A 15,967-nucleotide genomic window follows, 5' to 3' on the forward strand; every position below is an offset into this window, starting at 1 on the left:
TCAAACAACTTTTGCTATACCCTGGTGTTAGAATAAATATATCCAATGCTCATTCAACATCCAAAATGCTCTCATTTTCAGAGCATAGCTCTCATAGACCAGTCACTAACATACTGCACTTGTAATTTGCCTCAATAACATTATATGCCTGTAGTTATTGCTGGCCCAGTTCTGACTCAATAACCACAGCTTCTCCAGATCACTGTTTATGAACACAAATGGCAATGACACAGTCTTTCACTTACAACAGAATCAGCAGTTTCTTCATATTCCCAGAGTTTGTGGTGGAGTAGAGGTAAACAGAACAATTCTCACTGGGATACATTAGCCATCCACAGTCTTTCACCTGCCACCATCCTCCAGACATTTTGCTGTGAGTGTGTGTGTGTGTGTGTGTGTGTGTGCGCGTGTGTGTTTAATACAACACTGTCTTGCTTACTGCCTTCAGGCACACCCCTGACATTTAATGCAGTCCACCTCTGGCTTTGCAAAAAAAAAAAAACACTGTCCCCAGATTCCCAGCTTGGTAATCCTGCCACAGGGGAAAGAAATATGCTTCACTGCTAATTACGCTGAAAAACAGCAGTCGGCCCTGAAATCCCTCTACAAAATTTCAACAGTGAGAAACTCATTTGTGGTATGCAAACACGTCGCACATTTGCTGTAATCTAATTACCACCCACAGCTCTGAAGTTTCTCGAGCTCTGCCCTTTTTTGAGTTGTATAAAGACCAGAAGCTGCTTGGTTTTATGGAGTTTAATTTACCTGGTTATCCTCTCAAGGGCTTTCCAATATACAGTATATACATCTTAAGCAGCAGATTATGAAAGTGTTGCTTTTACGACAGTACCTCATTTAGTTCATCAAAAGCAGTTGTGTACCGAGGAAAGTTCTGCTGTAACTCTACTGTGAATTAGACTTGGCACAAACTTCATAATGGAGGGGGAACTGAGCTATGTAAACTCTTGTGTCCAGGCCCTTGGGGCCCAACTGTCTTACAATTTTGCATAGGAGAAATGGGTTCTATATTTAATTCATTTAATCTGTCCAAGCGTGTTTATACTTTTTACTATGCAACTAATGAATTGCTTCAAATGGCCTTCATTTTTTTCTTGTGTGACTTTTAGCATGCCAAAAGTCATATCTACAGTACGAATTTTGTTTAGAAAACATTCAGCATTCCTATGCCTCCTTGTGATGTCTCATTTCAATCCTTATTTTTCACGTCTCAGAGGACAGAACATTCTCTGTAATCACTGAAACAAATGGAGCTAAAAGAAAGAAAGGTATGTGGTAAGGCATAACCCATGTCTGGTCTCATTTGATGTAAAAAGGCCAAGTGCTGTCTGAGACTGATATCCACTTTGTCTGCACCAGAGAATTAGTATCCGTCTCTCACATGTTCTCCTACACCATTCCATCCATCACCACAGACTGGCCTCCAGTGATCATTACAAAAAAAGTTTCATCAACATCAGACCACAGTGCTTCACAACAGTGTTGCAGAATGTTTCATTTTCAGGACAAGTGTGTCTGCAACAACAAGAACAACAGTAAATCAAAGAACTGAGCCTGAAAGCTCATTTCATGTCTTCATTCCAGGTTTAATTAAGCTTATTTCCTCACGTTCTTAGTCGTTTGGCAAACAGCATGTTCATCGATGCAGGCAACCAGCAGCAGCGATGCCTTTAAACATTTATTTTATGATTCAGAGTTTGTCGCTTCTAAAACTGCCATGGAGTTAATTAGATTGCCGGGTGATAATCATTACTGTCAGTCAGCCGTGCAAGTAACTTGCAATAGCTGTTGAAATGACTCTCAAAGCCCTGTGTTTAACTCATACCCATCACCCAGCAGATTCTATAATGTTGGCCTCTGAGACTGAGGCTTGTGCCTGCTTGGGGTTTAAAGGACTCCTGTTACCAATGTGCTTAAAACTGCCACTACCTTGATAAAGGTTAAATTCCACATTTCTTCACACAAACTGGACCTTTATCTCTGCCTATGAACAGACATGCAGACATGGGTGCATCTAAACACGGACAGACAGCCCAGCCTTACTGCTTAAGTAATTTATTTGGGCAAATGTATCTTTGCATTTTCTGAATATTTTTGTAGGTTGATACTAGCATTCAACATCAGTAATATCAGTAATTTCATCACTAAATGAGGTGGGGTCACATACAAATATGCCAAATGTTAAACAAATGTTTGCATTATGTTTCAAACATAACAGAATGAGTAAATCTGGGTGCAGACTTCTATTTTTTAATATGATATGTATGGGAATCTTGCCTTATCCATTATATCCCTTAACACATGTTCACTCTTGGTTTATATGCTGGCCCCTCCATCATCCTTCTCATTGGTGCTGCTGCTGTTCATTAACCGTCAGTTCAACTCTATAATGCCTTTGCACTGTATGCACCTTCGCATCCTTTCTATAGCCTATTGTCTCTCCATAGCCAGCGGATAAGCTTTGAAGCTTCTTCTCTTCGCTGGCAAGGACAACATTGCCAACGTTATGATCTGATTTGCTGATCCAGGCTTCCTGTTTCCTCAAGCACTGAGCATGCTGGGTAAAGGGCTGGCAGACAGATTGGCCACGGCGACCGTGTGGGGAGTGCTCGCTCTCGAACAGCAGGAGGATTTTTATCTGTGGGTGCCTCCGGCACTCCAGGACAATGCTGTACCACGCGAAATGGCAGTGCCCTCCTCAGAGCAAGCAGAGGCTCTTTTCAGCAAGATAATCCTGCACTCCCACACTCCATGGCTCTCTCGTTCCTGCGACAGCAGGTGCCAGTTCTGCACCACACACAGCTCTGCACGCTTTGTGCTCAACGTCCCTCCTCTGCCCTGGATCCATTTGCACATCGCAGATGCACACAACATTGCCTGCATTGGTTTTACTTGTAGCTGCTACCTGTGAAACATTCTGTGGCAACTCTCTTGTGCCACAGCTAGTAGAATTTGATTGATTTATTGCCTGATTGATACTTACACTGAGATCTTTGTCACCATGTTCTGTCCTCTGTCTTAGGAGCTTGCTGTCTCCTTACACATGACGCTGACAGTAGACTTATTTTGGTGGCGGATATGTGGAGCGTGTTTTTTTGACAGTACCTAGTGCTTTTCTGATATTGACATGAGGAAAGGCATCACCTGCTTACATGCCATAGACAGAGTCAGCTGTTAATGACAGCTAAGAGCTACCTCCAGAGTGAACTGTGGAGGGTCCCACTCAGGGTTGGGACCCTATGGAAACGGAAATGCTGCAGGAAGGGGTGGGCCCCTCATGCAGCTTGACCGGACAGGTCATTGTGATGAGTTAACTGGCATTCAATCACAGTGTCAGCTGCATCTTGAGGAATAGACAGATAACCTCTGAGACAACAAGCATTTTGCAAAGGGGGTCAGTGGAAAGCAACTTGGAATAGACAGCCACTGTGCCAGTTCAAAAGGTAATCCTAGCTCTAACCCTCCTGAGAGGACATTCAGACTTCGCAAAGACCTGAAAGGGGAGACATGTAATCCCCTAATTCACTTTTGTTCTTGTTGCAGAGCCCAGAAGAGCACACGAGTCAGCTATCAATGGTGACATCATCCCTTAGTCTAGGAACAAGGGGTGGACCGGTTCCCTCAGCAAAAGACCTGGGTCTTTGGCTCAGTGAACTAAATGCATACATTGTTTGGCTATGCAGACTGCCGTTATATGCTAATCCTACCAGGAGTGATTGGCTTCATAAGGACATCCTGTGTGTGAAATGCACAGAGCAACTGAATCAGGATATAAGCGGCCACCCAGAATTCAAGGCAAACATATTTTAGGATGAAAAAAAAAAATTATGATGCAAGTTATTTGTTTTGCTTTGTTGTTATGCATATGTTATGCAGTGTGAATTGCTCCTGTAATGACAGTACAGTATAATAACACTATTAATATCCTTATGCTGTCTATTCACATCTGTGAACATGCAGATCTGGGTAATTTGCCACTATGCGGCTACATATGAAACTGGGCATTGCACTGTTTGGAGGTAAATGAGGGCATAAATTCAGAGCAACCCAGACCTATAATTTTTGTGGATATAATAATTGCCTATCATGCTTTGTGGGGTCTTCATTTGTTATTGTTCTGAAGAGGGACATAGACATCACAACAGCTTCTACGCACCAAATTTATGGATGTGGGGTTAAAAACCATCTTTTGATCTGCAATGGATTTCTCCACAGTCACAGAGAATGGTCACATACATACTCCAAACCTCACCATTTTCCCTGTACTGCATGAAAAGGCAAAGGGCTTTTCAGGTCGCTATGCCATGCTCTGGATACTAAAAACTTGCTTTCAATTCTTTTGTGTTTCTGCTAGTCTCTTTCTATTTTACCTAGTGTGGACATGCAAGCTAATTCTAACAAAGCAACACGTTAGAGCTGCCTAAATATGCTTTCACCTGAGGAAAAGCCCATCATATTTGCCATGAAACAAAGATCCAACAGACATTATGTTTAGAAACCGCACTAACTTGCTTTGCTGTCAGTTACTCCATCAGATTGTCCTAGGATATTCTTAGGAATAGACAGAGTGCAATGATCATTATTGCTTAGCTGTCGCACTCTCCCTCCAAGCTTCTTTGAAGATAATGAGACACAGAGAATCCTAGGTGCATTTGCAATGCATTTCAAGGCATGACAGGTATTGGTGTTATATAATCCAGCACCGATCCCAGGCGATCTATCTTTCCGCGAAAAACCCACACCATCACTCGAAAAAGAAGTTATCCAACGAAATGGGATTTCTTATTTTGCTGGTCACACTTTTCGGCATAGACATGTAAGGTAAGTCTGCACCTGGCAGATAAACAACCTCTCTGTAGAAGGAAAGTGCATTCTGGAAGCTGGTAAGGCATTTCTAAAAACAGAGTCAATCTCTCCTAAATTTAGGCGTTAAAAGTGTTCTGAACTGTACAGAGACCTATAGGCTATCTGTTGCATCTTTTTCCATATGCAACACGGATTGCAAATATGTACACTACTCTGTTCACTTTAACATCGGAGTAATTCTTTTTGGAAATGTCTTGAGATTCCACAGAGATGACAAACACTTTGCCCTCCACTTTCTGCGCAATCAAACAGACGTGACGCTACTTGTGTCACTATTAAGCTTGCGGACTAATCTGGCCCCTGATTCAGTCGCGTCTCGCTCGCGATTTCAGCAGAATCCTTCAGCGTTGTAAACTCCGCCTCCTCGTTACAAGCAGGGGCGCGACACGTGATCCCTTTGCCAAAATCCAGTATGGCGGAATCTGTCAGTGAGTGATTCTGCGGCTGGCTGACTTTCCAACGGGAATTTAATACATCGCGATTTCCAGAGTGGAGTTACCGCCTTCCCGGGCAGGTAAGTTAGCACACATTATGTGATTGGTGTTTTTGTTCTTTTGTACTTTTCATTTACGAAAACGTGTTTTAAAGCTATAATGCACTGATTGCGAGATGAGAAAATCCAAAACAATGTTAGTCCGTGTGTAGTTGTGCAGTATCCCAACTGTGTTTTGCATCGGGCTCAACTTACTCCCGCGTTCAGCATTTAGTAATCGCTATGTTTTCGCCTAACTTGAGTTGCTAGCTGGCTAGGTACCCTGTTTTCTGCACCTTCTGCCACCCTGTAAAAAAAGAAAATCTGGAGTCAGTTTACCCAAACGTAAACGTAAGTCCACCCATCAAGTAAAAAAAAACGGAGACTGGTCTGCGGTTAGCGATTGAGGGGCCGAATCGATCTACTCCACAGAATTTAGGAGAACGGTAGTATTTACGGCGAGTGCGATTTTCTTCAATGTGTGTGTTGGATAGGTTTCTGATGGAAAGGTATATTTACCTATGGGGACCAATCTAGGGCGATCTAGCAAGACAAACATCTGATTGGCCCCTCCTCTAGCCAATCCGCACAGTTTGTTTTTCAGGTGGGCTGTCAAGGGAATGAGTCACTGTTTTACCGATTGATACACACAATTAAAAAAAGGGGAGGGGGGGATCCGTACTACCCAATAAATGTCGCCGTTTGTAAATGGGCGGGTATTAAAGTCATTTTTTATGAATGATGGTATTTTTTCAGTCTTGCGTCTGTTATAGATTGATCTCATGGATAGTTTAGCTATAGCTATTATATTGTGTGCGAGTAAATAAAATAGAGAGTAATAGAGTCAGTTTTTGGGAGTGGTTTTGGTTGTGAGTAGCTGGATAATTGAATCGTATCTTTACACACACACCCTTCATATGTGTAACAGTGGAAATAACGTTCTTTCAGTATATTTTTGTGTTTTTTGTTACAGTCATTGAAAGGTCAGTGTGTCACACTTTCTTTTCATTTAGCGCAGTAAAAGAGGAGATATACATACTCAGAAAAGATAACAACTGTGTTGACTAAGTGGTGCACAAAGTGGTAGATCTGTGGGTTATCAGCCACTCGCTAAACAAATACAAATACTCTTTCATAACAAATTGTTCTTAGTTTATGAAGTATTACATCCTTATTCTGTCACTACATTTGTTTCAGAGATTTCTGGCACCTCTCAGGAACTTTAATGGGAACAAAAGGAATTGTAGCGGTGTTAATACAATCTCTGATGGTGTGCCCTTTGTTGGCATGAAACTGTCATATGACAGACATGCATTCATTTCTCTCTGCTCTGCCTCCAGAGACATGAGGTAAGCTTGAGGTTCCTCTGTGTGCATAGGAGGTTGACATCAGACCTCACCTGTGGGGTGAGTTGGAATTGCGTCTCGAAGCTCTGTGACACAACAGTGGTTCCTGAATCACCGGCTTTACGGCAGGGCTCCCTATAATGATGGGCCTATGTGGCCAGCTGAAGTTTCTTCTCCTATCGTCTGACTACCAGTGATTGTAGCTCGCACCCTCATGGATTCTAGCGGTCTCACAAGAAGGAGGTCAGAGTCACCCTTCCAGGAACTGGCGTTGAGGACTGGACTTAAATAATGACCCAGCCTTAGGGATCTGACTAAATGCTCTGCACAAAGGCCCCCACGCTTCATATAGCTCAGAATAACAATTTAAAGCTGTCTGAGGCTATCGCTAATCAATTTGACTCCTTTGGGGCGCATAATTAACAGCCGTTGCTGATTTACAGCAGTTGCCAGACTGTGCTGTGCTGTATCTTGGTTTTTTTTTTGGGAGGGGGGGGGGGGGGGGGGGGCGCTGGATCGTGGCCAACTTGGTGCAGTAAACCATGAGGGAGAGACTAGATCACAGCTTGGCTGAGCTGAACGGCAGGGGGCCTGGCATTTGTAGCAGGGTCCACTCCATGTTCTCAGGGTGACCAGGACAATTGACACAGGAGCTATTCTCCATCCGTTTTTCTGGGGGAAAAATAAGTATGAATGTTACTAGGTGTTCCTTTTGAAGATGGCCTTAGTGAATAAAGGCCAGAGGAAAAAGGCAAGCTTTATTCTCAAGGCTTGCTTTTGTGCCACTTGGCAAAGCTAATCCTGTGGTATAATTCATGTTTATGTTTCCCACCGGTGGTGGGTAACTTTTGAGAGTTGCTCTGAACGTTGTGAATCACCCTGGTTCTGAGGCAGTGTGTAAATGTGTGTAAATACTCATTCCGTCTCCATTGTGTTCTGTCAGAACTTGGCTCGAGTCATCAGTGTCTCGGCCAAAACTCCCCATGAATGCAATTGTTGAGTGTTTATATTGTCCGTCTTCCTTTGTTGCTCCGCCAATGATACCATGGCTGTTGTGCTTGGAGATGACCTTTGACATGAGGCTGTGTAAACTTGTGTTTGTTTTTTTTTGTTGTTGTTGTTTTTGTATTTTTTTTTTTTTAATCTCTGTGGCTTCACTGATCTATATATCATCTGGATAGCTCATTCCGCTCAGGAAGCCCACTACATTAGGTGATCACGTCAAGGATAAGTTCACCAGGTCTCTGTGTCACACAGGTTCACGGGCCTGAAAGACAACTTGCGGGCGTTTGAGAGTCCACTGTGTACAGGTAATTGGCAGGGGATTTGCCATCTGATTTTATTATCTCTGAAAATAGCATAGGATCTGTCAGTGCTTCTCATCCTATTTATTGGTGATGGAGAACAGTCTTTTGATGCTGAACTTTGCTGATTCTTAGAAGATTCAATGATTTTCATGCTGTTGTATGGGATTCAACTCATTAAGAGGTCATTAGCAGCAAGAGAGCCCTTCAATCCTTTTCTCATTCTAGCATGTTTGACTCAGGCGATGTCTGCAGCATCGGTAATTGTAGAGGGTCAGGGTAGTGCAAAACATTTTTCAGGTGTGCTTTCAACCCCGGCGTGTGATTGACTTTCAAGGAGAGGTTGGCTTAAGTCTAACAGGGGAGATTTCCAGGAGATCATAACCTGTAAAGGGGGTTGGGGTGAGTGTCCAAGGGGATGGAAGTTTAGCCTCAACACTGAAGAAGCAATATTCGGCTCTGCTCTATCATCCATGTTTGTATTCCATTTAGATTTTTTCTTTTAAACCCCAATAGATCTGGGTTTTAGGGTTGTGCTGTGCTTGCTCCTTTATACCTCTTTTCTGCTGTGAGCTGGATGCATCTTGGGCCATTATATGCCTTTTCAACTGTAGAACTGGAACCAGGCTGTGCCATTATATGCCTTTTAAACATAAACATGTTATTAGAGTTTAAGCTAGGTACTGTCTCTCAGTATAATCATGATGCCATCAAGTTGGTCTCTTATCTGAGTTAGTCTGTAACAGGCTTCGTATCGCTTTTGAGTGGAGAGAAGTGGGCATTCCTGCTTTTTTTGTTGACCATATGATGTACTGTGGAACTGTTTGTGTTCGTCTGCTAAAGGGCACTGAACTTTCATGTATCTGTCAGTCCCTGACAGGGGTGCTGGGGATGGATTAATTTGGTTACATTTAGTATGTGCCTCATTGGATATGTGAGGAAGATTGCTCCTGGGATTCCAATGGAATGGGCCTTCCCCCTCCCATCTTCCAGTTCTGTGGCCCATGAGGGTGTCCAACCACGGTGTGATGGAGAGGGAAATGCCAAAGGAAACTCCATACTTTAAACTCCATACCAAGAAGTGTTCCTCTTCAATTATGGGCACACAGCTTTGCACATAGCTTCTTTGATTTGTGTGGAATGGTTCGCTGTTAATGAACAGTGTGATCATGCCGATCTGTCTGTGTGTTTCCCTCCAGGTTGGTGTCAAGAAGTGTCACAGGAAGTGGACAGCAGTGGGTCAAGAAGTGGGCAGGATCGTTGTATCCTCACGGCTGCTGAGGTCGGCGTCAGCGTGTGAGGGCCCTCCCTCCGAGTTCTCCCATTAGATGGTGTTTTACCCCGTGTCCTCCCAGGAACTGTGAGGCTTTCTCAGCCCACCCACCCTCCCCCAGCTTCTCCTCTGTCCCCCACGCCTCCCACACCCCCCCTTAGCCAACAACTGCAGCATCATATGAATCACCCCGCCTCAACAATGACCTCTCACAGCCACCCAGGTAAGACTATGGCAATTTGACAATGCTGCATCTTCAAATATTTTGCCTTTTTAAATTATAGCAACTAATAGGTCTGCTGTTACATCACATGTACATACATAAAATTCACATGCACTTAAGAACTCTAACCCAAGCAAGCATTTTCTAATGGTTAATAGTAAGTTTTTTTGTGGGAATGGTTATATTCTGCTCAAGGAAACCACCAGAAGCAATCATTCCATTCTTGCATAGAGAGTGAATCTACTCCTTGAGATTCACTGCTGCTTTGCTTCAATATCACAACAGACCAATGGACCAATGGCCAGAACATGTTCCCAAATCTTGCGCCGGTAATGAACAGGAATTATGGATGATCAGTCATAGGACCCACTGAAAGCTACAATTCAGGCTGCATTTATTTGGCTGCCTCTCTGCCTACATTATCTCAGTATCTCAGAGCACGGTTCTCACCAGATGTTATAAAGCCTGAGACATGGCCAGCAATTGATGCTCGGCCTCACCAAGAACATGAGCTTAAATTATTTGCTAAATTCAGAGGGAGACCTCTGAGCAGCAGGTCTTAATCACTGCTCCTTAGCTGGTTAAGTAATTGTTAGCCTGCTCTGGCTAAACTCAGATTGAGGGAGCAGGGTTCAGTGGTTTGCACTGCTAATCCAGGCTCGATCTAACAGCGCACCGGCTTTTCACAACGTTAGGTGATGTTGAGATCCCTACGAGATGATGGCACAGACAATGATCTAAATTACCTAATCTTCTTAGAGAGGGTCTGAAGAGGACTAACTTCTGACTGGACGTGTATGGGTGGAGGGCGGGGTGGCGTAGCGGTTTTTCCTCCAAAGCGATACCCGAGCCTCTGAGTCCTGGGCGTGCTGTGACCTCAGGTTCCCCTGTCCCAGGCCCACGTCTGAGTCCCGCAGTAAATCTCTGCCTCAACGACAAGCCGGCCTATTAGCGGCAACGAAGACAGTGAAGTCTGCCACTGAATGGGGCAGACGCAGTAATTGGCATATGATTTATTGATCAGGTGACTAGTTCAATGAGCTGACTCTGCAGAGTGTTGGGTGGAGGATAAAAAAAAAAAAACAACCAGCACTAACTGAAAAGGCAGTGAGCACTGAACTGTAAACTGTGACCTGGAAAACCCCGGTAAGGTGATTGTCTTTTCCTTAGCCTTCACCCTTTTGATGGCATTTATGGTTCAGTCCTTTTTTGCTTGTTTGGGATGTTGGATATTTCTTCATATTGTGAATGAATTTTTTTGTGAAAATAAAAAAATGAGGTAATGTACTGTGGATTAAATAAAAAGGTACAGCAGTGTTCATAATAATTCAGGCTCATAATTTTCAGGCTTTATTAGCATGAACCAAGGTAGCCAGTGTGTAAGTGGCAAGTAACTGAAGTGATGCTTTGACGGCAACATGAGAAACAGCAGGATTTTGGTGTGACTACCCCCCCCCCTCCCCCAATGTACCCAATGTCTTAATCACCACCTCTTCTGACTGAGATTGGGAATGGCACGTTCGTTATAGCTCAGAGTTTTAATAATATTTAGCACTGTTGTCAGTAAATCTGTAATGCAATGTATTAATGTAAAATCTGTTAAGTTTGTAATTAGCTCTCCAGGTGCCTGTCTGTTTTAAAGCGCACCCGAAGATGTGAATTCACAGAAACGTTTGAACATCCTCTGACCCACAGTTAACACAGAGGAGAAGAGCTGTGCCTGGGTTTAAGGGAAAGATGCAAGCTTGCAAGTTGCTCTGAATAGGTTGTAAAAGTCTCCTCACCGAGTGTTGTAGGGTCAGTCTGTGTTTGGCTAGAGCTGTTTTTAGCTCTCCATAAAGCACTGACTTCTGTGCCTTTTGTCTAAACCTCTGTTGGAGGTCATGCTGTGCCCTCGGTGCCTCATTTTGGGAACTCCTGTGCCCCCTCTGGTTTGCACAGGTCACCATCAAACTGGAAGTGTTCTTTCACCTTTGTTCACAATCCCTGGCAAGGTCACAACCATAGGCGTAGATTTAGGAGGGGTAAGGGTGTTATGTCCCCTTCAGTCCTGAAAGAATGTAATTAATCAGCTGTACTGTAACGCAGCATTTACATGAATGGTAACAGCAGAATCCCCCCCAGAGGTCATATAAGACTCGGCCTTCTGGTTACTACAACTAGTCCCCTTCACTGTTGTAGCTTGTAGTTTCTGCTCCTTGTCTCCAGCTGATCTTGATTCTGCAATCTGCGCATTGTCATTCCCCACGCCAGCCCTCATCATGCACACACACACACACACACACACACGCACACTCACACACACACACAACCTCTCCCTGATTTCTGACCCTCAAGGCTACTGGTGCCTCAGAGACCAATGCACGGACACGCTCCAGATTCACCTACCTTACCCTGATTCTTTTCGGTGCACACAATGTGAACATCTCCGCCTTGATAAAGGCATCGTTGCAGGCGAACTTTGTTTGGTGAGCAGCAGCGCATTGCATCGGACGGGCGCATCTGGACCTCTGCCAGCTCTGTACAAGCGTGGCAACTGATGCCATGAGCCGCGTTGCAGAACAACAGCTTTCCCTGATCAAATATTACCCAGCATTGATCTCTTCTGAGAAAAAGGCACTCCCAGTGGTGTGTACGTCGTTCCTGGAAAGGCGCGTATTTTCAGGCTGCCATGCCTATGTTATGAGATGCAGTCATACGATAAAGGACATGTTTGCGCAGAAAAGGTGATTATCCATTCCAGGGATCTACGCAGTTTGATTTTTACACATGCCCTCGGCTTCCACGTGCTTGCGGTCTTCAGAGTGACAGCGTGTTGGAGGATTCATTTCTTCTGCAAACACTCATATTGGATAGGCTACATGTTATGTACTGTTCCACCCATCCACCCACAGCAAAGTGTTTTGCTGAAGAAAGCAACTAGTTCAAGGGAACATTATGAGCATTCCTCTACATTCAAGCCTATGGATTTTGAACTGGTTTTGGAACCATAATTTTACAGGATCTGGGTGGGACCTGGATTTGTGCCCCTGAGCAAAAAGCTTATCTGGAATTGCTTTACTATATTTACACCACAGAAATTGGTTAAATAAGACACAGTACTGTATGTAGGTTGGCTTTGATGAGGGCGTGTGGTAAGCAAATGATAATAATGATGATGATGATGATGATGATGAAGACATGTCCACTGTGTGAAGGGTCTTCTCTTTGTACTTACATCCCCATCAGTGCCCTTTATTTTGTTCCAGAACAGAAAAGATCAGTATCATTTGAACACTGGTTTTGTGGGAGAAGGAATTTCAGATTGGTGGAGTTGGTGCTGGTCTGGGGGAGATGAATCTCCTCATTGAAGCCTTTATTGGTGATTTCATGCTACCAGATGGTACTGTTCTCTCCCGCAAAGAGACTCCGGCTCTGTGCCCGGCCCTCACACCACCCCGGACTGCACCAATTGCCCGAGCTCCATTTGCTAGGCGACAGACCCCCTGTCTTTGGCCCGTTAAACACCCCCTGCCCACTTCAGGACTTTAGTCTGGCCAAAGTGGCTGGCCTCAGTTCCTGTAATCGTGTGGCGCGACGGCTCCAAACAGCTGTCACTAATAATGTGTTGGCTTGGTGCAGGCGGGTGGCATAGGATAGCAAATGCACTCCATTGGCAGAGCCCTGTCCTTGTTGCACACTCACCTGGGGCCTCTGTGTCGTCCAGGTGAAATGACTGTCCAGAGCATGTGTCATGAATGCAGCCGGCAATGATTCTCTGACTGCCGGTCCAATTGGAACTGACACCGTCTGATATACACCAGCACTTGCATGAAGGAGTTAAACATTGGTTGGGTGGGGGCGGAATCTTTGCGGTGAACTGTGCCTCTGGCTTAAGCATGACAAGGAGAGCTGGACCTGGAATGCCCCTTAAAGAGAAGCAGGAGCATTCATAAAGCCAGCATGGCTTGTCCCCCTCTTAGGATCCCATTGCCAGGAATCTATAATTCATATTACAGGAATTGCAGTTCTCCGTAATATTTCAAGTGGTGTCAACCCAGGCTGAAATGCCATAATTAGCCCTCGTTTCATAACCCTTGAAGATTTAAATTGTGCAACATATGAGCACCCATAAGCCGGCTGATGGGAAGTGTCGTCGAGGTTGCAGTGCGTGCCACCTTCAGAATGGCGGACTATTCCCCCTCAGTCAGCACCTTTCCTGGGCGTTCACAGTGGTAACATGCAGTCTTACTGCAGGCTTCCAGTTCCACTACACCTCTGTAATGTTTGCCAGGTGTGATACTGCAATGTGTTTTTTTTTTTTTTAAAAAAAAAAAAAGCAGAATGCGGTGCTTAATCTGCCTGTAGATTTGACAGCAGAGTGGCACATTTAATCTGTCTTTGTGGGTCACCTCAATTCAGCCTTAGTCTCTTTTCCTGTACAAGCCCATAGATGCCAATCAGTGAGTGCCCTGGCCCTCGTGGCAAATGTGTAACAGGTCGTGGGACAGGAATTAAAGCAGACCCCCTTTCTTTCTGTTCAGCGGATGTTTAATCACTTTCTCCAGGAGTTATCAAAAGCCTGTACCACAGGATTATGCAGACCGGTTTGGTTTCAGGGAACGCAAAGTGTTCGGTGAATTGTAATCTTCAAAAGAGGGGCTTAACCTCTGCAAGTCCTCTCAAGGCATGCTGGGAGAAGATGTGTGGGAAGTTAACTGGCGGATTCTTTGGAGTTCAGCGGCTTTGATATTAAAAGGGTTGCCCGTTAATGCTGGAAGCATTAAGACCAGGAGGGTAATTAAACCAGAGGAACTCTAAAAAACACCCAGGCGGATTTCCTCTGATCTCCCACATACCAGCGTTCTTTCTAAAGAGGGGAATGAGGACTTGTTCTAAGAGGCGGAAAAAGAAAACTTTTTTTCCACTTTGCCGTGGCTTTTATTCCTGTTGTAAAAGTAGTACAGAAAAAAATCAGCTGATTTCTGTCAGAGGTGTAAATATGCCTGGTGACACTGACAAATCCAAATCACTGTGATTTTACATGTGCTTTATGAGGAATTATTTCTTTGCCTCTCATAACTCGAGGAAAGAAGCCAAGAAAAAGCTCTTAAATCCATTGGAAAATTGGAATATTTAAATCTTATCAGAGTATAAATAGGCTTCCCTTTATCTTCCCTTAAATCATTTCTTAAATGCTGAATGTGGGCACCAGGTTGTTCACAGGAATGTCTCCAAATGTATGGCAAGTATATTATGATATTCAGAATGCAGTGCTATTGTGGATTGCCATATTGAGGCATTAACTGTGCATGCATTTGACTTAATATCACACCCAAGTGGGTGGGCTGGCTGCTGTACTGGATATAGTGGCTTTGTGACATAGCCCATAGGAAATGGCTTGCATTGGTCTACATTAGGAGATGTGGCCAGGGTTGATGTTGTTAAGAGGACAAGACAAAATGAAGACAAAATGCCTCTCTGGCCTTGTGAGCAAATTCAGCATAAAGTATTTGATTAGTCATATCAGTGTGTCCAGAAAATGGGCTTGAAAGAGGAGAGGGAGCAAGGCGAAGGAGGAAAGGGTCCTCCGCCTTTTAATAAGGGACCAGTGATGCAGTGTTCCCGGGATACTTGCGATACGTGGCAGGAGGACCTATTCAGGGCCACTGATGCTGGGGCACACTGTGGAACAGAGTCCTGGGGGTCTGGATGAGCAGAAGGAAAGGAGTGCAGGAGGAGGCTCTGATCCCTGTGTGGGTCTGTACCTCTTCTCGTGGATCTCCCTCTGGTCTGTATCCTGCTCATGGCCACCCGACTGGGAAATGTCTTGTATCCATGAAGTCCTCCACGCCTTTGTTCTCTCCCTGCAAGACTGGATAGAATCCTCCATTCTCCACTGTGCACTTTGACCCCAATTTTATGCCTCTCTGAAAGTGAATACATCTTTATTTCCACTGTCAAATCCCAAATGTCTGTGTTTGAGAGTTGTGTATTTGTCTGTGTGTGTGTGTGTGTGTGTGTGTGTGTGTGTGTGTGTGCGCGCGTGCGTGCGTGTGTTCGTGCATGCTTTTTTGTGTGTATTCTTGTGTGATTTGGTTTGTTTGTGTGTATGTGTACATGTACATACATGTGTATAGTGTGTGTGTGTGTGTGTGTGTGCACGCCTCTTTGTGTATTTGTGCGTGTGTGTGTGTGTGTGTGTGTGTGTGTGTGTGTGTGTGTGTTGAATGTGCTGTTGTGTGCTTGTCCCCTTTCTTCGTGCCATGCTAATGGATATCATTAACAAGGTCCCAGTAATTGTATGAAATGGCCTCTCTGAACCCAGGCACATCAAAAGCCCCCACGAAAGGCCATTTACAGACTTTCACATGAAGAGTGCTTCTGTTTGTCTTACTTGATTATGTGCTGTTCTAATACACTGATGTATGGCCACCCGTGTAATTGCATTTGGCTGACGTTCAGTGCTGAAGCTGAAGCATGGTT

At 44.4% G+C, this 15,967-nt stretch overlaps 1 protein-coding gene across 1 annotated transcript in view; it reads left to right on the plus strand.

Moving 5' to 3' along the window:
• Nucleotides 1–9,447: 9,447 nt before the first annotated feature.
• Nucleotides 9,448–15,967, plus strand: part of LOC118788856 (histone deacetylase 4-like) — a 72,913-nt gene continuing 66,393 nt past the window's right edge. Inside the window, exon 1 of the mRNA XM_036545007.1 lies at nucleotides 9,448–9,502. Coding sequence (XP_036400900.1) covers nucleotides 9,460–9,502 — 43 coding nt within the window. The 5' untranslated portion in view covers nucleotides 9,448–9,459. The remainder of the gene's footprint in view (nucleotides 9,503–15,967) is intronic.

Source organism: Megalops cyprinoides, chromosome 14 (assembly GCF_013368585.1).
Source record: "Megalops cyprinoides isolate fMegCyp1 chromosome 14, fMegCyp1.pri, whole genome shotgun sequence".
In the NCBI taxonomy this organism is placed as follows: domain Eukaryota; kingdom Metazoa; phylum Chordata; class Actinopteri; order Elopiformes; family Megalopidae; genus Megalops; species Megalops cyprinoides.